Raw genomic sequence first — 22,076 nt, 5'->3', positions numbered from 1 at the left:
CTCCACAGTCGCTTCGGAACTAAGTTCCGTCTCAGTCACACTCTCACACACGCACAGGCAACCGAATCCCACCCAACCGAACAGTATACGCCTTAAATACTTACGACTCCGTCGCCTTCGTTCAGATCTTTGCGCACAGAATTACGGGCAAAATATAGTGCTGCAGCCAGCAAAGGGAGCTCATAAAAAAATCTAAATCTTTGCTTGCCCTTATTCAGGTTCAAGATGGTGTTAGTCCCGACCCGACACGAACAGGAGCCATCAAATGGTGGGCCACCCCTCCTAGATCAAGTCAGAATTCAGGAACCAAGACCATCCTGGACGAGCCCCCAATTGTTATAAATGACTGAGTCCCAAATAGGATTGCAATCAAAGTTTACAATTTATTAAACGAATAGAGGCAAGCAAACAGCGCTGGGTGCGCCGGGAGTCTGCTCCACCAAGACGCACACCCATTACGTCAGGTGCTGTTTTTTATGGTCCTAGGCTAATACATATTCATTACTACTTCTAGAAGCGGCAGGGGTATTAGAATTGGTTTCCGGAATCCGAAACCCTCCCAGGGGCGCTTGCTATCAGTCTCTGGTGGTCTCTCGGGGGTCGCTCGTGCTAAAGGCTCGTAGTCTTCCTCCCAAACTTTGTCCTTCACTCGTCCTTCACCTTCCCCTTCCTCCTTATTTGGTAGTCTCTGGGCCAGATGTCAGAGGCTTGCGCAACATCCGTGCAATAGTAAGCAGTTTTCTCTGAAAGCCCCTTTGTTCTCTTATCCCCTAGACCCGGGCCTCAATGTTAACCCTTCAAATCCTCTACTGACACAAATTGCTGGACCATCCCTTACAATGGTGAAGCAGGCTGTCCTGCTGCAGCCCACGATGTGGCAGAGTGGATCAGCTCTCTAAACTGCAGCCCACTGAGGAGCTCATGCTGGGGTAGGTGGATATGGCCTAAAAGGGGGCTGCAACCCACGGAGAGCTGCCCTTTGCCCCGTCTTGTTTGACTGTGATATTTATTGGTAAGTGATCTCCCCTGTCCCTGTCTCAATCCATGAGCTGTGAGGTTGTTCTTGTTTCAGAGTATTTTCTTCCTCTGACCCATTCAGGAGGAGCACTGAGTGAGTCCAGTGCCTAAGCTGGTGGAAATGCTGACTATGCCTGAGGGAGGACCAGCAGCTGCCTGTAAAATGGGCCTTCATTTGCAGGCAGATCCTGAACAGCAGCCTTGGGAAGCATTTGCAGAACAAAGAAAGCCAAGTCCTGTAGTTAAGGAGTAGCACAAGCCCCAGGACAAGCAAGCAAGGAAACCAAGTGTTGGCAGAACAAAGGTAACATCAGAAGAGACACTAGAGGAAGATCTTGCCTGCTGATCCCCTAAAGGATCCAGGTAGGGGGTGGAGATGGAAATTCCTTACCCGGAGGTTTTAGCTTGAGAGAGAGAACAGGAGGCAGGCAAATTTTTACAGCATGCAGGAATCCATACATGCAAAGGATTCATTTAATGTCACGTGTGTGTGCCTCTTAGAAATATAGTCCCAGATATATTATTAGAGATTCAACAGGTCAGCAAAGCATGCTGATCGTCCCTGCTCACTTCTTTATTTTCCCAGCTCCAACCCCTTCCTGTGCCCCCTCAGAAACCTCAGAAACAGAGTCTAATCCAAAGCTCAGGAAACAACACTGCAGATCCGGAGCCTTCCTGCTGAGGACTCGCATCCTCTTTTCCAGGGCCCAGCTAATCTCTTGGCTGCAGCCAGGAGAGGAGCAGCGAGCAATGAGCTGCATGCTTTGGGTCCTGACAGCTATCTCCCACCCTTGAACAGCAAGATGGGTCAGATCCTGCTTTTCCTTTCCCCTTTTGCATGACCTTCCAAGTCTGGTGCTGAATTTTAGATGCTCAGTCCCCGTCTCAAAGGGGGAAATCATGTGGAAAAGGAAAAATCCTGCCTCTTCTCTACACAAGCAATGAAGAGTACCTACTTCGAGTCCACAATACGCTGCTCCCACCCGCGTTGCAGGCAGCCAGGCTCCTCTGAGTCGTGTAGGGTGGAGGATGCCAAGTGTCCTGAGGCTGGACCCAGCTGCAGGATGGCTGCGGTACACCTCCTGCAACCAAGACACTGCCTGGGTGGCTTCCAGCCAGGCTCTCACTTGCCTTGCAGGGTGCCCCTCTGAGGTCTGCTGGTGGGCGGGGAGCTGTGAGCTGCACCAAAGGCTTTTCCCCCCACTGAGAACCCTGGGAGAGCCCAGACTCTCAGGCTCTTCCTGTGTGGGGGCATTTCCATGCCCTGGGGCTGTTTACACCCTTCCCAAGGTACTTAACCCCTCATCAGCTCTGTTGGAGGAGCTCTGGGCTGCAGCTCAGCCTTGGCCATGGCTCCTCCTGATGTGCAGCATGGCTTCCTGGCCCCAAACCAGAATGTGTTGTGAAGCTGCAGCACAGAGAATCAAAGAGGTTGCTTAGGGATAGACCTCGGCCTTCTCGGTTGGCTCCCCCAGAGCATGCCACTATGTGAGGAAAAGGTTAAGCGCTCTGCCCTGCTCAGCCTTCCCTGCTCTGCAAGGAAAGAGTTAACTCTCCTAGAAGCAGGCCACTGATGGCTTTGTCTCTGCCCAGAGCTGCAAGCAAAGGCCTGAGCACTTTGCTGGGATGTAGTAGGGGCAACAACCCACTAGGTGACACAACACCCCAGGTCCTGTTCTGAGATAACTGCTACCCTGGAGAAGAGCAAGATCTCAGGGGACATCAACATATGACTGCAGGCAACCCAAGGCCCTGCTCCTGCCCTGCTGTGCATGGCAATGAGGGAAGGCATTGCCAGGGTCAGGATGGGTTTAATGGTGTGACTGGAGGTGTTTGCACCGCCATGTTGCAAGCTGTATATAAGCTGCTGCTAATTGCTCTCTTCCTGTCCTTTCCCTAGTGGAGGAGGGGTCTCATGGTCATGACTAAACTTCAGGACAACTTTGTAAATCTGTCCTTGGGGGCTGTTTCATCCTTTGTCGAAAAACATCCTGAGTCATTTTTGTGACAACTGATAGCTCCTTTCATCCCTTGCTCATTACCTGGATTTTTCCTTTTTTTTTTTTTTTTTTTTTTTCAGCAAGGGAAGATTAAAATCCTCCCACTCCCCTCAACTATCTCACAAAAATGTGTCAAGAGCCAAGAAGAGCTCGAGGAAATCTATATCCAGGTAGCATATTTTTTACTACTGGTGAGCTCATTGCAATACTTGCAGGAGCGGTGGACACCAGAAACTGAGCCCTGCAAATCTCACTACTGCAGGAGCAGCTTCTTGTCAGGAAGTGCACAACAGTCACCACCGCCCACTCAATAGGCCACGTTTGTTTCTCGGGAATAGGGTCGAGTTGCACAGCTTTTTCTTCCCAGCCTCACAACCTGCCACTGGCACTAAAACAGGGAACAAGGTAAAGGATGTTGATTCTGTAGGTCTTAGCTAGCACAACTGTATGTTAACGACCACAAAGATAAGGAAGTAAAAGACTATTTGCACAGATAAAGGAACCAGAGGGAACTGGCTTGACTGCTGAAGTCTGTCAAAGAAAGGAAACATCAGAGGTTTAGTAGCGAGGAAGCCTTCTGGCCTTCATCAAAAGACCACCAGAGTATGCTGGAAGACCATGCAAGGACACCAGTATGCATGCAAATAGGGGCGGGAACCTATGTTAATGATTCTTCGGAGACCTGATGAATATGCAAGAGACTTATGGAAAATGGGATAAATATGTATATATACCACTGATATATGCACACAGCTAGTAACACTTGGTGCACAAGCTAGGTGAAGTTATCCTCCTCGCGCCCAGTGTGTGTGTGCAGCACGGAGTAAACATACCTGCTTTATAACCATTCCGAGGTTATAGAGTCTGATTCCCTCAACTCCACAGGACTTGGGGTCTTATGTCACCTAGTGGGTTGTTGCCCCTACTACATCCCAGCAAAGTGCTCAGGCCTTTGCTTGCAGCTCTGGGCAGAGACAAAGCCATCAGTGGCCTGCTTCTAGGAGAGTTAACTCTTTCCTTGCAGAGCAGGGAAGGCTGAGCAGGGCAGAGCGCTTAACCCTTTCCTCACATAGTGGCATGCTCTGGGGGAGCCAACCGAGAAGGCCGAGGTCTATCCCTAAGCAACCTCTTTGATTCTCTGTGCTGCAGCTTCACAACACATTCTGGTTTGGGGCCAGGAAGCCATGCTGCACATCAGGAGGAGCCATGGCCAAGGCTGAGCTGCAGCCCAGAGCTCCTCCAACAGAGCTGATGAGGGGTTAAGTACCTTGGGAAGGGTGTAAACAGAGCCCCAGGGCATGGAAATGCCCCTACACAGGAAGAGCCTGAGAGTCTGGGCTCTCCCAGGGTTCTCAGTGGGGGGAAAAGCCTTTGGTGCAGCTCACAGCTCCCCACCCACCAGCAGACCTCAGAGGGGCACCCTGCAAGGCAAGTGAGAGCCTGGCTGGAAGCCACCCAGGCAGTGTCTTGGTTGCAGGAGGTGTACCGCGGCCATCCTGCAGCTGGGTCCAGCCTCAGGACACTTGGCATCCTCCACCCTACACGACTCAGAGGAGCCTGGCTGCCTGCAACGAGGGTGGGAGCAGCCTATTGTGGACTCGAGGTAGGTACTCTTCATTGCTTGTGCAGAGAAGAGGCAGGATTTTTCCTTTTCCACATGATTCCCCCTTTGAGACAGGGACTGGCATGGTGCTTATCACCACCTGACAATCTAAAGTTCAGCACCAGACTTGGAAGGTCATGCAAAAGGGGAAAGGAAAAGCAGGATCTGACCCATCTTGCTGTTCAAGGGTGGGAAATAGCTGTCAGGACCCAAAGCATGCAGCTCATTGCTCGCTGCTCCTCTCCTGGCTGCAGCCAAGAGATTAGCTGGGCCCTGGAAAAGAGGATGCGAGTCCTCAGCAGGAAGGCTCCGGATCTGCAGTGTTGTTTCCTGAGCTTTGGATTAGACTCTGTTTCTGAGGGGGCACAGGAAGGGGTTGGAGCTGGGAAAATAAAGAAGTGAGCAGGGACGATCAGCATGCTCTGCTGACCTGTTGAATCTCTAATAATATATCTGGGACTATATTTCTAAGAGGCACACACACGTGACATTAAATGAATCCTTTGCATGTATGGATTCCTGCATGCTATAAAAATTTGCCTGCCTCCTGTTCTCTCTCTCAAGCTAAAACCTGCGGGTAAGGAATTTCCATCTCCACCCCCTACCTGGATCCTTTACTCCTACCCCCTGGATCCTTTAGGGAATCCAGCAGGCAAGGTCTTCCTCTAGTGGCTCTTCTGATGTTACCTTTGTTCTGCCAGCACGTGGTTTCCTTGCTTGCTTGTCCTGGGGCTTGTGCTACTCCTTAACTACAGGACTTGGCTTTCTTTGTTCTGCAAATGCTTCCCAAGGCTGCTGTTCAGGATCTGCCTGCAAATGAAGGCCCATTTTACAGGCAGCTGCTGGTCCTCCCTCAGGCATAGTCAGCATTTCCACCAGCTTAGGCACTGGACTCACTCAGTGCTCCTCTTGAATGGGTCAGAGGAAGAAAATACTCTGAAACAAGAACAACCTCACAGCTCATGGGTTGAGACAGGGACAGGGGAGATCACTTACCAATAAATATCACAGTCAAACAAGACGGGGCAAAGGGCAGCTCTCCGTGGGTTGCAGCCCCCTTTTAGGCCATATCCACCTGCCCCAGCATGAGCTCCTCAGTGGGCTGCAGTTTAGAGAGCTGATCCACTCTGCCACATCGTGGGCTGCAGCAGGACAGCCTGCTTCACCATGGTCCTGGCCACAGGCTTCAGGGGAAATTCTGTCGTGGTGCCTGGAGCACCTCCTTCCTCTTTCTTCACTGACCTTAGTGTCTGCAGGGTTGTTTTCATCTCATTTTCTCACTCCTCTGTGACTACTGCTGATGTGCAGCAGTTTTTTCCTTTCTTAAATCTGCAGCCCAGATGGCTTTTACCCCCAAGCAATGGCCTGCAGCTGGACTAGGGCTGGGGAGGGACAGGGAAAGGGACTGCTGTATTCCCCTAAACCTACCCTGCCATTTCTCTTATCCCAGCAGGTTCCAGTTTGACATCTACCTTTCACCTGTGATTGTTCCAGCCTGCAGGAGGGCAGGAAATGGCCGCGGCACATCCAGCTCAGGTAGGGGCTTGGAGAAGCAGCCAGGAGAGGCCAAGGGGAAAGGGGGAAGATGAGATGCCCTCAGCCAGCATTTGTGTGCTGGGCACAGAGAAGCCACTGGGACTGCAGGTTCTGTCATCAACAGGCTGCTTCTACATGGAGCCTCTTTGCTTGCAGGAACCCGTGACCTTCGTGGAGGTGGCCATGTATTTCAGCAGGGAGGAGTGGGAGCTGCTGGATCCTGCACAGCGAGCGCTCTACCGGGACGTGATGCTGGAGATGTATGAGTCCATAACTTCACTGGGTGAGGGCTTTGCTTCCTTTTCTCCTCATTAAGGCAGCCTTGGCGGTGTACAAGAAGCCTCTGTGAGCAGGACATATAATAAACACAATGCAATTATTAACTGCATACAGAATTAAAAAATAATAAATAAGAAAAAAACTAAAAGCACACACAAAGAGGATAAGCATGAATTTAAGAAGGCATTAGTGTGTTATCCACTATAACATATATATATTATGATAGAATGATACAATAATATAATATATATATAATTATACTGTATATTAGAATATGTAATCATATAATATATATAACTATATATATTTAGTATATATAGATAGTTATATATACATACGTATAAAAGAGCTTTTGTTGGTGGTTGCATGTAAATCTTCCTTCTCAGCATTGCCTTCCTCAGTTTTCCCGTAAAGCTTCTTGAAGTCAACTGCATTGAACAAGTAGGTAAAAAATAAGGAAAATAAATAAGTCCCTGCAGTATTTTCAGAGATAGAAAAGCCTTGCTGTCCTCAAATGAAGCTAGTCTGTGTTGTTGACTTGAATGATACTGGGCCATAAATGTGGCTTTACAAGAAGGGAGTGATAACATAGTACATGTGGACACTTAGCAGCTGTGTCAAAACCATGGAAATCATAGGGTCATAGAATGGCCTGGGTTGAAAAGGACCTTAAAGATCATCTAGTTTCAACCCCCCTGCTCTGGGCAGGGTTGCCAACCACTAGAGCAGGCTGCCCAGAGTCGCATCAAGCCTGGCCTTGAATGCCTCCAGGGATGGGGCATCCACAACCTCCCTGGGCAACCTGTTCCAGTGCCTCACCACCCTCTGAATGAAAAACTTTCTCCTGATTTCCAACCTAAATCTCCCCTGTCTTAGTTTAAAACCATCTCCCCTTGTCCTGTCACTCCCAGCACATGTAAACAGGCGTTGCCCCTCCTGTTTATACACTGCCTTCAGCTACTGGAAGGCCGCAATGAGGTCTGCCCGGAGCCTTCTCTTCTTCAAGCTAAACAAGCCCAGTTTCCTCAACCTTTATGCATAGGAGAGGTGCTCCAGCCCTCTGATCATCTTAGTGGCCCTCCAAATGCTCTCATCTCCTCTGTTTATGTCATTTAAGGATTACTTCCATCCCCGAAACCCGTGGTGATCTCTCAGCTTGAAGAAGGGGAAGATCCCTGGATCCCAGATCTGCATGGCGTGGAGGATGTGACAGGAGACCTCAGCCCAGGTGAGGTGGTGGAGGAAAGGAGGAGATTGGGGTTGGCAAAAGCCAAGATGAGAGGATCAGAGATCTCTGTCTGGGCAATATTAGGGGCACTATGGGCTGGTTCTGGATTTCCTCTGTCATCCAGCAGGTGACAGGATCACAAAAGCAAAGGAGACTCTTCAGAAAAGTGGCATGGCCCAAAGGCAGTTGAATGGTGACTCTGTGGGAAAAATCAGAAGGGGCGTCCAAAAGGGCCTGGAGCATGGAAAGCATCTCAAGAAGCCACTGAAAACCCATCCAGGAAATCGAGCAAGGAATCCCCTAGATGGCAGCAAAGGTCAAAAAGAGCCTAAAGAACTGACAATGAAGCAAGCCTGCCAGAAGAAAATGGAGAACCAATGTGATGAGTGTGGAAGAATCTTTAAAAGTCATTCCCATCTTGTTAAGCACCAGCGCATCCACACAGGAGACAGACCCTACAAGTGCCCTGAGTGTGGTAAGAGCTTCAGAAGAAACTCTAACCTCACTTACCACCAGCGGTCTCACACAGGAGAGAGACCTCACAAGTGCTCACAGTGTGAGAAGAGCTTCAAATGCAGTTCACAACTCGCCTACCACCACCGCTCTCACACGGGAGAGAGAGCTCACAAGTGCTCACAGTGTGAGAAGAGCTACAGAAGAAGAGCAGATCTCATCTACCACCAGCGCTCTCACACAGGAGAGAGACCTCACAAGTGCTCACAGTGTGAGAAGAGCTTCAAATGCAGTTCACAACTCGCCTACCACCAGCGCTTTCACACAGGAGAGAGACCCTACAAGTGCTCACAGTGTGAGAAGAGCTTCAGAAGCAGCTCTGAACTTACCTACCATCACCACTTTCACACAGGAGAGAGACCTCACAAGTGCTCACAGTGTGAGAAGAGCTACAGAAGAAGAGCAGATCTCATCTACCACCAGCGCTTTCACACAGGAGAGAAGCCCTACAAGTGCCCTGAGTGTGGGAAGAGCTTTAGAAGCAGTTCTCAACTCCTTGTGCACAAACTGACCCACACAGCAGAGAGACCCTACACATGCCCCGATTGTGAGAAGAGCTTCAAAAGCAGTTCTGTACTCGAGTTGCACATACGGACCCACACAGGAGAGAGACCCTACAAGTGCCCTGAGTGTGGGAAGAGTTTCAAAAGCAGTTCTCAGCTCCTTTTGCACAAAGTGATCCACTCAGGAGAGAGACCCTACAAGTGCCCTGATTGTGAGAAGAGCTTCAAAAGGAGTTCTGTACTTGAGTTGCACAAACGGATCCACACAGGAGAGAGACCCTACACATGCCCTGAGTGTGGGAAGAGCTTCAAAAGTAGTTCTGTACTTAATTTCCACAAACGGATCCACACAGGAGAGAGACCCTACAAATGTCCTGTTTGTGAGAAGAGCTTCAAAAGGAGTTCTGTTCTCAATTCGCACAAACGGATCCACACAGGAGAGAGACCCTACAAGTGCCCTGATTGTGAGAAGAGCTTCAAAAGGAGTTCTGTACTCAAGTTGCACAAACGGATCCACACAGGAGAGAGACCCTACAAGTGCCCTGATTGTGAGAAGAGCTTCAAGAGCAGGTCCGAGGTTATTATCCACCAGCGCATCCACACAGGAGAGAGACCCTACAAGTGCCCTGAGTGTGCAAAGGGCTTCAAAAGCAGTTCTGAACTTAGATCCCACAAGCGCGTCCACAAAGGAGACAAGCCGTAGTAGTGCCTTGAGTGTGGGAAGAGCTTCCGCCAGAGCTCGAAGCTGGTCACCCAATTCTAGATCCACACAGAAGAGAGCCTTACAAATACCTTGAGCAGAGGAAGAGCCCTGTGGCAAACTCATCTTCAAACCCTCCTGCAGATCAAACTCCCTCCCCCGAAACTTGAAGCCAAGGTTTAGCCCCATGCAGACAGCAGGGAGCACTAGGTGTAAGATGTTTTCCCAGGCTGTGTTACCTGGGAGATATCACTGAGAGCCCTTCAGGAAATGGTGCATATGGCTGAGAGCAGAGAGAGAGAAACTCTGTCCCTGGTGTGGGCATCCAACGATGGCTGTTGGGCAGATCCAATCCCCTCTTCCCATCCTTATTCTGTTTATCGCTGCGTAAAATATTCTCTGGGATTCCTTTCACGTCACCTTTTTTCCCATCACCTTTAGGGGAGTTGCTGCTCAATGGTTGGGTAACAGCAGTAAATACCAAGTCCCAGAAGCCGCAACAGAGAGATTTGAAGTTTCTACCGTGAAACCCGGCAGAAAAACCCAACGAAGAGCAAACTCCCATCCTTGAGCCTTGAAGCCGTGGTTTATCCTGGTGCAGACAGTAGAGAGCTCTAGGTGTCATGAAGATATTTGCCGGCGCGTTTCTTGGGAGATATCGCTGTGAGCCCAGCAGGGAATGATGCATTTGCTCCATCTTCTTTGAGCAGCTTAGGAGATTCCCCAATGCCTTCACCCCCTCTGGGATGCAAAGGGTGTAGGGATGCTGATAGAAGAGTCTGGAAAGGAAAAGGGAAACAGGAAAAGCCAGCTGATGCTCTCTGCTCTCCTCTATCCTTGTAGCCAGGCTCATATTTTGGCAGTGCCCAGCTCACTGTTCCTATCACAAGAGCCCATGGGGACCAGCTGGCCAGCTGCAAGTGAACCTTTGTGAGATGTCATGCAGGAGAGCTAAGAAGTCAGAGCAGTGCTAGGTAAGGAGTCCAGAGTTTTGGTGATGCCCATCCCAGACCAAGGCAGGCAACACTCCCAATCTCCATCTGAGTAAGCAACATCCTGCCAAGATTCACAAATGACACATCAAGGCGCAGAAAAACGTCACAATTCCCACACCTCTGCATAAGAAAATGCTCCCAGTTTCACTTTGGCTCACTTGGACAAGGCAGACCCCATTTTGGCTTGTGACCGGCGTGCCTTGGAGTTTTCCCATCCTTTGGCTGGACCGTATCACCCTTCCTGGCCTTAGGTTCTCGTGGGTGTTCTGGGACAAATATATCCTGTTCCTGCTTTGTCCCCGGTGTGGGAATTACCCATATTGCTCCCCTTTTCAGCTGGAGATGGGGTGCCAAGTGACCACACAAAGGAGAGTCCAGAGCTGGATGTGGCTAAGCCACTGGAAGCCCTTGGGATGTTGGTAGGTGGATCAGAAGCACATTTCTCCCAGGGGATGAGGAAATAAGGGTATGAGGGTATGACGGTATGAGGAAAGTCACCCAGGAAAGTGAGTCTTCTCTCAAAGAGCCCAGGAAAGTCACCTCTGCTCACCTCTGGATAAACCCATATGCTGTGGGTCAGTGCATGAAGATCCAAAAGAAACCTTGGCTGGAAAGAAGGGAAGAAAGCACATCTGCAGGGATTATGGGAAGAACTTCAGCTGGAGCTCATTCCCTAGAAAATAACAGCAACCCAACAGAGGGGAGAGTGCCTTGACTTAAGGAAGAGGTACATCCAGAGCTAGGAGATCCTCACCCATGACAGACTGCATGCTGGGAAGAAGTGCTTACAAGCACCCCAAGTGCAGGAAGAGCTTCAGCCACAGCATGAACTCATTAAATATCAGCAAATCCACGTGGGAGAAAGACCCTACAAGTGTCTTGCCTGCAGAAAGAGATTTTTTCAGGCCTTGCACCTCATTTCTCATAGGGAAAACCCACACTGGGAGAGACCTTGAGAATGGAGGAGTCCCCAGACTCATGACAAAGGGAGAGTTTCCAAAGGAGAAGGCATCCATGGCACCCCCCAGACAAGGGTCTTACACCCATGGGCTTTGGATGCTCTTTCCTTGCGAACAAAAGAAAATCTCTCACTATGTTTAGTTTTCTCTTTCCACTCCTACTGCAAACAGCTTTTTTAACCCATTTCCTAAGGAAACTGCAAAAATATTGTGTGTGTGTCTGCACGTGTTCCTCTCAGTAATTTCTGAGAAGGCATGTGGAAGAGACTACCCTCTGATAAAACTGAGCATTTCAACCCTTGTCTGGCAAATGCCTTTTCTTGGCAGTGTAAAAGGGGAAAGGGAAGGGGAAGAATAAAATACCTGATTTGTCCCAGAGCTTGTGTTTTCATTGGGGCCTGCTTTCTTAAACTGAAAGAGGGAAGGACAGGAAAGGTGCAAGGAGAGTTTGTTTCTGGTGTCAATTCCAGCCCAGTGCTTGTTTTCTGGGCAGAGGCATGTTTGGCACACAACCCCACCACCCTTCCTAAATGTGCTGCTACACACATTTAGGAAACCTACATGCCTATGAAGACAAGCTGAGGGAGTTGGTGTTGTTCAGCCTGGAGAAGAGAAGGCTCCAGGGAGACCTCATTGCAGCCTTCCGGTACCAAAAGTGGGCCTACAAGAAAGCAGGAGAGAGACACTTTATTGATAAGACAAGGAAGAATGACTAAACTAAAAGAGGGTAGGTTTAGATTAGATATAAGGAAAAAAATCCTAGGAGGGTGGTGAGGCGCTGACACGCGTTGCCCAGAGAAGTTGTGGATGCCCCATCCCTGGAGGTGTTCAAGGCCAGGTTGCATGGGGCTCTGAGCAATCTGATCTAGTGGAAATTGTCCCTGCCCATAGCAGGAGGCTTGGAATGTGATACTCTTTAAGGTCCCTTCCAACCCAAGCTGTTCTATGATTATGATTTCTCCTCAGTGAAGCTGGTTGTGACCGTGTTGGTTTTCTCATGCTCCTCCCTCCCTCGCAGCGTCTACTTCCTGGTAATATGTACTGCAAAATGCTGCTGACATAATAAGTAGTCACCAGTGCTACCAGCCTCACTCCTCATTCGGTTGAGGAATCTACCACCACCCATGAGCGGGGGTTGCTCTCGCCACGTGGGGTGGAAAGACAGAAGGTACAGAGGAGAAGAGGACAGACCCATCTTTGCAAAGTGGTGCTGTTAAGCTGCCTGGCAATATAGAACAGCTCTATAAAGGGCCTGCATGTTCTCACCCTGCTGGCCCGCAGTGAAGGCATCAGCCAAGAAGGGCTACTGCTGAAGATTCTGAACTTCTGATCATCATTTGCAGAGATTTCTGCTAGCTTCTTCATCTCGCATCAGCATACACTGGTGTTTTCCTCTCAGCAGGCTTAAGCCCATCTTTTTAGACTACTTTCTAGATCCAGTCTTGACAGCAGATATATGCCGGGTGCCCTAGTCCTTGCACCCACAGTGATGCTGCTTTGTGTTTGGTTGCGGATTGCTCCCAGAAGTGCCATCATTGCAACTAGAAACCTTAAAACAATGCAATTGTTCACACAGGTAGTGTGGCTGCAGAACCACTCATGCCAATGTGTCTCAGGAGCATGGTCTCAGGATGTTTTTCGACAAAGGATGAAACAGCCCCCAAGGACAGATTTACAAAGTTGTTCTGAAGTTTAGTCATGACCATGAGACCCCTCCTCCACTAGGGAAAGGACAGGAAGAGAGCAATTAGCAGCAGCTTATATACAGCTTGCAACATGGCGGTGCAAACACCTCCAGTCACACCATTAAACCCATCCTGACCCTGGCAATGCCTTCCCTCATTGCCATGCACAGCAGGGCAGGAGCAGGGCCTTGGGTTGCCTGCAGTCATATGTTGATGTCCCCTGAGATCTTGCTCTTCTCCAGGGTAGCAGTTATCTCAGAACAGGACCTGGGGTGTTGTGTCACCTAGTGGGTTGTTGCCCCTACTACATCCCAGCAAAGTGCTCAGGCCTTTGCTTGCAGCTCTGGGCAGAGACAAAGCCATCAGTGGCCTGCTTCTATTCCTTGCAGAGCAGGGAAGGCTGAGCAGGGCAGAGCGCTTAACCCTTTCCTCACATAGTGGCATGCTCTGGGGGAGCCAACCGAGAAGGCCGAGGTCTATCCCTAAGCAACCTCTTTGATTCTCTGTGCTGCAGCTTCACAACACATTCTGGTTTGGGGCCAGGAAGCCATGCTGCACATCAGGAGGAGCCATGGCCAAGGCTGAGCTGCAGCCCAGAGCTCCTCCAACAGAGCTGATGAGGGGTTAAGTACCTTGGGAAGGGTGTAAACAGCCCCAGGGCATGGAAATGCCCCCACACAGGAAGAGCCTGAGAGTCTGGGCTCTCCCAGGGTTCTCAGTGGGGGGAAAAGCCTTTGGTGCAGCTCACAGCTCCCCACCCACCAGCAGACCTCAGAGGGGCACCCTGCAAGGCAAGTGAGAGCCTGGCTGGAAGCCACCCAGGCAGTGTCTTGGTTGCAGGAGGTGTACCGCAGCCATCCTGCAGCTGGGTCCAGCCTCAGGACACTTGGCATCCTCCACCCTACACGACAGAGGAGCCTGGCTGCCTGCAACGCGGGTGGGAGCAGCCTATTGTGGAGTCGAGGTAGGTACTCTTCATTGCTTGTGCAGAGAAGAGGCAGGATTTTTCCTTTTCCACATGATTTCCCCCTTTGAGACGGGGACTGAGCATCTAAAATTCAGCACCAGACTTGGAAGGTCATGCAAAAGGGGAAAGGAAAAGCAGGATCTGACCCATCTTGCTGTTCAAGGGTGGGAGATAGCTGTCAGGACCCAAAGCATGCAGCTTATTGCTCGCTGCTCCTCTCCTGGCTGCAGCCAAGAGATTAGCTGGGCCCTGTAAAAGAGGATGCGAGTCCTCAGCAGGAAGGCTCCGGATCTGCAGTGTTGTTTCCTGAGCTTTGGATTAGACTCTGTTTCTGAGGTTTCTGAGGGGGCACAGGAAGGGGTTGGAGCTGGGAAAATAAAGAAGTGAGCAGGGACAATCAGCATGCTTTGCTGACCTGTTGAATCTCTAATAATATATCTGGGACTATATTTCTAAGAGGCACACACACGTGACATTAAATGAATCCTTTGCATGTATGGATTCCTGCATGCTGTAAAAATTTGCCTGCCTCCTGTTCTCTCTCTCAAGCTAAAACCTGCGGGTAAGGAATTTCCATCTCCACCCCCTACCTGGATCCTTTACCCCTACCCCCTGGATCCTTTAGGGAATCCAGCAGGCAAGATCTTCCTCTAGTGTCTCTTCTGATGTTACCTTTGTTCTGCCAGCACTTGGTTTCCTTGCTTGCTTGTCCTGGGGCTTGTGCTACTCCTTAACTACAGGACTTGGCTTTCTTTGTTCTGCAAATGCTTCCCAAGACTGCTGTTCAGGATCTGCCTGCAAATGAAGGCCCATTTACAGGCAGCTGCTGGTCCTCCCTCAGGCATAGTCAGCGTTTCCACCAGCTTAGGCACTGGACTCACTCAGTGCTCCTCCTGAATGGGTCAGAGGAAGAAAATACTCTGAAACAAGAACAACCTCACAGCTCATGGATTGAGACAGGGACAGGGGAGATCACTTACCAATAAATATCACGGTCAAACAAGACGGGGCAAAGGGCAGCTCTCCGTGGGTTGCAGCCCCCTTTTAGGCCATATCCACCTGCCCCAGCATGAGCTCCTCAGTGGGCTGCAGTTTAGAGAGCTGATCCACTCTGCCACATCGTGGGCTGCAGCAGGACAGCCTGCTTCACCATGGTCCTGGCCACAGGCTTCAGGGGAAATTCTGTCGTGGTGCCTGGAGCACCTCCTTCCTCTTTCTTCACTGACCTTAGTGTCTGCAGGGTTGTTTTCATCTCATTTTCTCACTCCTCTGTGACTACTGCTGATGTGCAGCAGTTTTTTCCTTTCTTAAATCTGCAGCCCAGATGGCTTTTACCCCCAAGCAATGGCCTGCAGCTGGACTAGGGCTGGGGAGGGACAGGGAAAGGGACTGCTGTATTCCCCTAAACCTACCCTGCCATTTCTCTTGTCCCAGCAGGTTCCAGTTTGACATCTACCTTTCACCTGTGATTGTTCCAGCCTGCAGGAGGGCAGGAAATGGCCGCGGCACATCCAGCTCAGGTAGGGGCTTGGAGAAGCAGCCAGGAGAGGCCAAGGGGAAAGGGGGAAGATGAGATGCCCTCAGCCAGCATTTGTGTGCTGGGCACAGAGAAGCCACTGGGACTGGAGGTTCTGTCATCAACAGGCTGCTTCTACATGGAGCCTCTTTGCTTGCAGGAACCCGTGACCTTCGTGGAGGTGGCCGTGTATTTCAGCAGGGAGGAGTGGGAGCTGCTGGATCCTGCACAGCGAGCGCTCTACCGGGACGTGATGCTGGAGATGTATGAGTCCATAACTTCACTGGGTGAGGGCTTTGCTTCCTTTTCTCCTCATTAGGGTGGCCTTGGTGGTGTACAAGAAGCCTCTGTGAGCAGGACATATAATAAACACAATGCAATTATTAACTGCATACAGAATTAAAAAATAATAATAATAAATAAAAAAAACTAAAAGCACACACAAAGAGGATAAGCATGAATTTAAGAAGGCATTAGTGTGTTATCCACTATAACATATATATATTATGATAGAATGATACAATAATATAATATATATATAATTATACTGTGTATTAGAATATGTAATCATATAATATATATAACTATATATATTTAGTATATATAGATAGTTATATATACATACGTATAAAAGAGCTTTTGTTGGTGGTTGCATGTAAATCTTCCTTCTCAGCATTGCCTTCCTCAGTTTTCCCGTAAAGCTTCTTGAAGTCAACTGCATTGAACAAGTAGGTAAAAAATAAGGAAAATAAATAAGTCCCTGCAGTATTTTCAGAGATAGAAAAGCCTTGCTGTCCTCAAATGAAGCTAGTCTATGTTGTTGACTTGAATGATACTGGGCCATAAATGTGGCTTTACAAGAAGGGAGTGATAACATAGTACATGTGGACACTTAGCAGCTGTGTCAAAACCATGGAAATCATAGGGTCATAGAATGGCCTGGGTTGAAAAGGACCTTAAAGATCATCTAGTTTCAACCCCCCTGCTCTGGGCAGGGTTGCCAACCACTAGAGCAGGCTGCCCAGAGTCGCATCAAGCCTGGCCTTGAATGCCTCCAGGGATGGGGCATCCACAACCTCCCTGGGCAACCTGTTCCAGTGCCTCACCACCCTCTGAATGAAAAACTTTCTCCTGATTTCCAACCTAAATCTCCCCTGTCTTAGTTTAAAACCATCTCCGCTTGTCCTGTCACACCCAGCACATGTAAACAGGCGTTGCCCCTCCTGTTTATACACTGCCTTCAGCTACTGGAAGGCCGCAATGAGGTCTGCCCGGAGCCTTCTCTTCTTCAAGCTAAACAAGCCCAGTTTCCTCAACCTTTATGCATAGGAGAGGTGCTCCAGCCCTCTGATCATCTTAGTGGCCCTCCAAATGCTCTCATCTCCTCTGTTTATGTCATTTAAGGATTACTTCCATCCCCGAAACCCGTGGTGATCTCTCAGCTTGAAGAAGGGGAAGATCCCTGGATCCCAGATCTGCATGGCGTGGAGGATGTGACAGGAGACCTCAGCCCAGGTGAGGTGGTGGAGGAAAGGAGGAGATTGGGGTTGGCAAAAGCCAAGATGAGAGGATCAGAGATCTCTGTCTGGGCAATATTAGGGGCACTATGGGCTGGTTCTGGATTTCCTCTGTCATCCAGCAGGTGACAGGATCACAAAAGCAAAGGAGACTCTTCAGAAAAGTGGCATGGCCCAAAGGCAGTTGAATGGTGACTCTGTGGGAAAAATCAGAAGGGGCGTCCAAAAGGGCCTGGAGCATGGAAAGCATCTCAAGAAGCCACTGAAAACCCATCCAGGAAATCGAGCAAGGAATCCCCTAGATGGCAGCAAAGGTCAAAAAGAGCCTAAAGAACTGACAATGAAGCAAGCCTGCCAGAAGAAAATGGAGAACCAGTGTGATGAGTGTGGAAGAATCTTTAAAAGTCATTCCCATCTTGTTAAGCACCAGCGCATCCACACAGGAGACAGACCCTACAAGTGCCCTGAGTGTGGTAAGAGCTTCAGAAGAAACTCTAACCTCACTTACCACCAGCGCTCTCACACAGGAGAGAGACCTCACAAGTGCTCACAGTGTGAGAAGAGCTTCAAATGCAGTTCACAACTCGCCTACCACCACCGCTCTCACACGGGAGAGAGAGCTCACAAGTGCTCACAGTGTGAGAAGAGCTACAGAAGAAGAGCAGATCTCATCTACCACCAGCGCTCTCACACAGGAGAGAGACCTCACAAGTGCTCACAGTGTGAGAAGAGCTTCAAATGCAGTTCACAACTCGCCTACCACCAGCGCTTTCACACAGGAGAGAGACCCTACAAGTGCTCACAGTGTGAGAAGAGCTTCAGAAGCAGCTCTGAACTTACCTACCATCACCACTTTCACACAGGAGAGAGACCTCACAAGTGCTCACAGTGTGAGAAGAGCTACAGAAGAAGAGCAGATCTCATCTACCACCAGCGCTTTCACACAGGCGAGAAGCCCTACAAGTGCCCTGAGTGTGGGAAGAGCTTCAGAAGCAGTTCTCAACTCCTTGTGCACAAACTGACCCACACAGCAGAGAGACCCTACACCTGCCCCGATTGTGAGAAGAGCTTCAAAAGCAGTTCTGTACTCGAGTTGCACATACGGACCCACACAGGAGAGAGACCCTACAAGTGCCCTGAGTGTGGGAAGAGTTTCAAAAGCAGTTCTCAGCTCCTTTTGCACAAAGTGATCCACTCAGGAGAGAGACCCTACAAGTGCCCTGATTGTGAGAAGAGCTTCAAAAGGAGTTCTGTACTTGAGTTGCACAAACGGATCCACACAGGAGAGAGACCCTACACATGCCCTGAGTGTGGGAAGAGCTTCAAAAGTAGTTCTGTACTTAATTTCCACAAACGGATCCACTCAGGAGAGAGACCCTACAAATGTCCTGTTTGTGAGAAGAGCTTCAAAAGGAGTTCTGTACTCAATTCGCACAAACGGATCCACACAGGAGAGAGACCCTACAAGTGCCCTGATTGTGAGAAGAGCTTCAAAAGGAGTTCTGTACTCAAGTTGCACAAACGGATCCACACAGGAGAGAGACCCTACAAGTGCCCTGATTGTGAGAAGAGCTTCAAGAGCAGGTCCGAGGTTATTATCCACCAGCGCATCCACACAGGAGAGAGACCCTACAAGTGCCCTGAGTGTGCAAAGGGCTTCAAAAGCAGTTCTGAACTTAGATCCCACAAGCGTGTCCACAAAGGAGACAAGCCGTAGTAGTGCCTTGAGTGTGGGAAGAGCTTCCGCCAGAGCTCGAAGCTGGTCACCCAATTCTAGATCCACACAGAAGAGATCCTTACAAATACCTTGAGCAGAGGAAGAGCCCTGTGGCAAACTCATCTTCAAACCCTCCTGCAGATCAAACTCCCTCCCCCGAAACTTGAAGCCGAGGTTTAGCCCCATGCAGACAGCAGGGAGCACTAGGTGTAAGATGTTTTCCCAGGCTGTGTTACCTGGGAGATATCACTGAGAGCCCTTCAGGAAATGGTGCATATGGCTGAGAGCAGAGAGAGAGAAACTCTGTCCCTAGTGTGGGCATCCAACGATGGCTGTTGGGCAGATCCAATCCCCTCTTCCCATCCTTATTCTGTTTATCGCTGCGTAAAATATTCTCTGGGATTCCTTTCACGTCACCTTTTTTCCCATCACCTTTAGGGGAGTTGCTGCTCAATGGTTGGGTAACAGCAGTAAATACCAAGTCCCAGAAGCCGCAACAGAGAGATTTGAAGTTTCTACCGTGAAACCCGGCAGAAAAACCCAACGAAGAGCAAACTCCCATCCTTGAGCCTTGAAGCCATGGTTTATCCTGGTGCAGACAGTAGAGAGCTCTAGGTGTCATGAAGATATTTGCCGGCGCGTTTCTTGGGAGATATCTCTGTGAGCCCAGCAGGGAATGATGCATTTGCTCCATCTTCTTTGAGCAGCTTAGGAGATTCCCCAATGCCTTCACCCCCTCTGGGATGCAAAGGGTGTAGGGATGCTGATAGAAGAGTCTGGAAAGGAAAAGGGAAACAGGAAAAGCCAGCTGATGCTCTCTGCTCTCCTCTATCCTTGTAGCCAGGCTCATATTTTGGCAGTGCCCAGCTCACTGTTCCTATCACAAGAGCCCATGGGGACCAGCTGGCCAGCTGCAAGTGAACCTTTGTGAGATGTCATGCAGGAGAGCTAAGAAGTCAGAGCAGTGCTAGGTAAGGAGTCCAGAGTTTTGGTGATGCCCATCCCAGACCAAGGCAGGCAACACTCCCAATCTCCATCTGAGTAAGCAACATCCTGCCAAGATTCACAAATGACACATCAAGGCGCAGAAAAACGTCACAATTCCCACACCTCTGCATAAGGAAATGCTCCCAGTTTCACTTTGGCTCACTTGGACAAGGCAGACCCCATTTTGGCTTGTGACCGGCGTGCCTTGGAGTTTTCCCATCCTTTGGCTGGACCGTATCACCCTTCCTGGCCTTAGGTTCTCGTGGGTGTTCTGGGACAAATATATCCTGTTCCTGCTTTGTCCCCGGTGTGGGAATTACCCATATTGCTCCCCTTTTCAGCTGGAGATGGGGTGCCAAGTGACCACACAAAGGAGAGTCCAGAGCTGGATGTGGCTAAGTCACTGGAAGCCCTTGGGATGTTGGTAGGTGGATCAGAAGCACATTTCTCCCAGGGGATGAGGAAATAAGGGTATGAGGGTGTGACGGTATGAGGAAAGTCACCCAGGAAAGTGAGTCTTCTCTCAAAGAGCCCAGGAAAGTCACCTCTGCTCACCTCTGGATAAACCCATATGCTGTGGGTCAGTGCATGAAGATCCAAAAGAAACCTTGGCTGGAAAGAAGGGAAGAAAGCACATCTGCAGGGATTATGGGAAGAACTTCAGCTGGAGCTCATTCCCTAGAAAATAACAGCAACCCAACAGAGGGGAGAGTGCCTTGACTTAAGGAAGAGGTACATCCAGAGCTAGGAGATCCTCACCCATGACAGACTGCATGCTGGGAAGAAGTGCTTACAAGCACCCCAAGTGCAGGAAGAGCTTCAGCCACAGCATGAACTCATTAAATATCAGCAAATCCACGTGGGAGAAAGACCCTACAAGTGTCTTGCCTGCAGGAAGAGATTTTTTCAGGCCTTGCACCTCATTTCTCATAGGGAAAACCCACACTGGGAGAGACCTTGAGAATGGAGGAGTCCCCAGACTCATGACAAAGGGAGAGTTTCCAAAGGAGAAGGCATCCATGGCACCCCCCAGATAAGGGTCTTACACCCATGGGCTTTGGATGCTCTTTCCTTGCGAACAAAAGAAAATCTCTCACTATGTTTAGTTTTCTCTTTCCACTCCTACTGCAAACAGCTTTTTTAACCCCTTTCCTAAGGAAACTGCAAAAATATTGTGTGTGTGTCTGCACGTGTTCCTCTCAGTAATTTCTGAGAAGGCATGTGGAAGAGACTACCCTCTGATAAAACTGAGCATTTCAACCCTTGTCTGGCAAATGCCTTTTCTTGGCAGTGTAAAAGGGGAAAGGGAAGGGGAAGAATAAAATACCTGATTTGTCCCAGAGCTTGTGTTTTCATTGGGGCCTGCTTTCTTAAACTGAAAGAGGGAAGGACAGGAAAGGTGCAAGGAGAGTTTGTTTCTGGTGTCAATTCCAGCCCAGTGCTTGTTTTCTGGGCAGAGGCGTGTTTGGTACACAACCCCACCACCCTTCCTAAATGTGCTGCTACACACATTTAGGAAACCTACATGCCTATGAAGACAAGCTGAGGGAGTTGGTGTTGTTCAGCCTGGAGAAGAGAAGGCTCCAGGGAGACCTCATTGCAGCCTTCCGGTACCAAAAGTGGGCCTACAAGAAAGCAGGAGAGAGACACTTTATTGATAAGACAAGGAAGAATGACTAAACTAAAAGAGGGTAGGTTTAGATTAGATATAAGGAAAAAAATCCTAGGAGGGTGGTGAGGCGCTGACACGCGTTGCCCAGAGAAGTTGTGGATGCCCCATCCCTGGAGGTGTTCAAGGCCAGGTTGCATGGGGCTCTGAGCAATCTGATCTAGTGGAAATTGTCCCTGCCCATAGCAGGAGGCTTGGAATGTGATACTCTTTAAGGTCCCTTCCAACCCAAGCTGTTCTATGATTATGATTTCTCCTCAGTGAAGCTGGTTGTGACCGTGTTGGTTTTCTCATGCTCCTCCCTCCCTCGCAGCGTCTACTTCCTGGTAATATGTACTGCAAAATGCTGCTGACATAATAAGTAGTCACCAGTGCTACCAGCCTCACTCCTCATTCGGTTGAGGAGTCTACCACCACCCATGAGCGGGGGTTGCTCTCGCCACGTGGGGTGGAAAGACAGAAGGTACAGAGGAGAAGAGGACAGACCCATCTTTGCAAAGTGGTGCTGTTAAGCTGCCTGGCAATATAGAACAGCTCTATAAAGGGCCTGCATGTTCTCACCCTGCTGGCCCGCAGTGAAGGCATCAGCCAAGAAGGGCTACTGCTGAAGATTCTGAACTTCTGATCATCATTTGCAGAGATTTCTGCTAGCTTCTTCATCTCGCATCAGCATACACTGGTGTTT

At 49.6% G+C, this 22,076-nt stretch overlaps 1 protein-coding gene across 1 annotated transcript; it reads left to right on the top strand.

Annotated features, from left to right (window-relative positions):
• The first annotated feature begins 6,291 nt into the window (after positions 1–6,291).
• Positions 6,292–18,735, top strand: LOC118260322 (zinc finger protein 665-like). The gene is given in 7 exon segments (XM_035570515.2): positions 6,292–6,450; positions 8,036–9,427; positions 11,199–11,248; positions 15,423–15,505; positions 15,594–15,788; positions 16,951–17,016; positions 17,144–18,735. Coding segments are annotated over 7 exon segments (3,537 nt in total).
• Positions 18,736–22,076: the final 3,341 nt, after the last annotated feature.

The sequence above is a fragment of the Cygnus atratus genome, chromosome 33 (genome assembly GCF_013377495.2).
Source record: "Cygnus atratus isolate AKBS03 ecotype Queensland, Australia chromosome 33, CAtr_DNAZoo_HiC_assembly, whole genome shotgun sequence".
Taxonomy (NCBI): Eukaryota; Metazoa; Chordata; class Aves; order Anseriformes; family Anatidae; genus Cygnus; species Cygnus atratus.
This window is presented reverse-complemented; position numbering and strand designations above follow the sequence as displayed.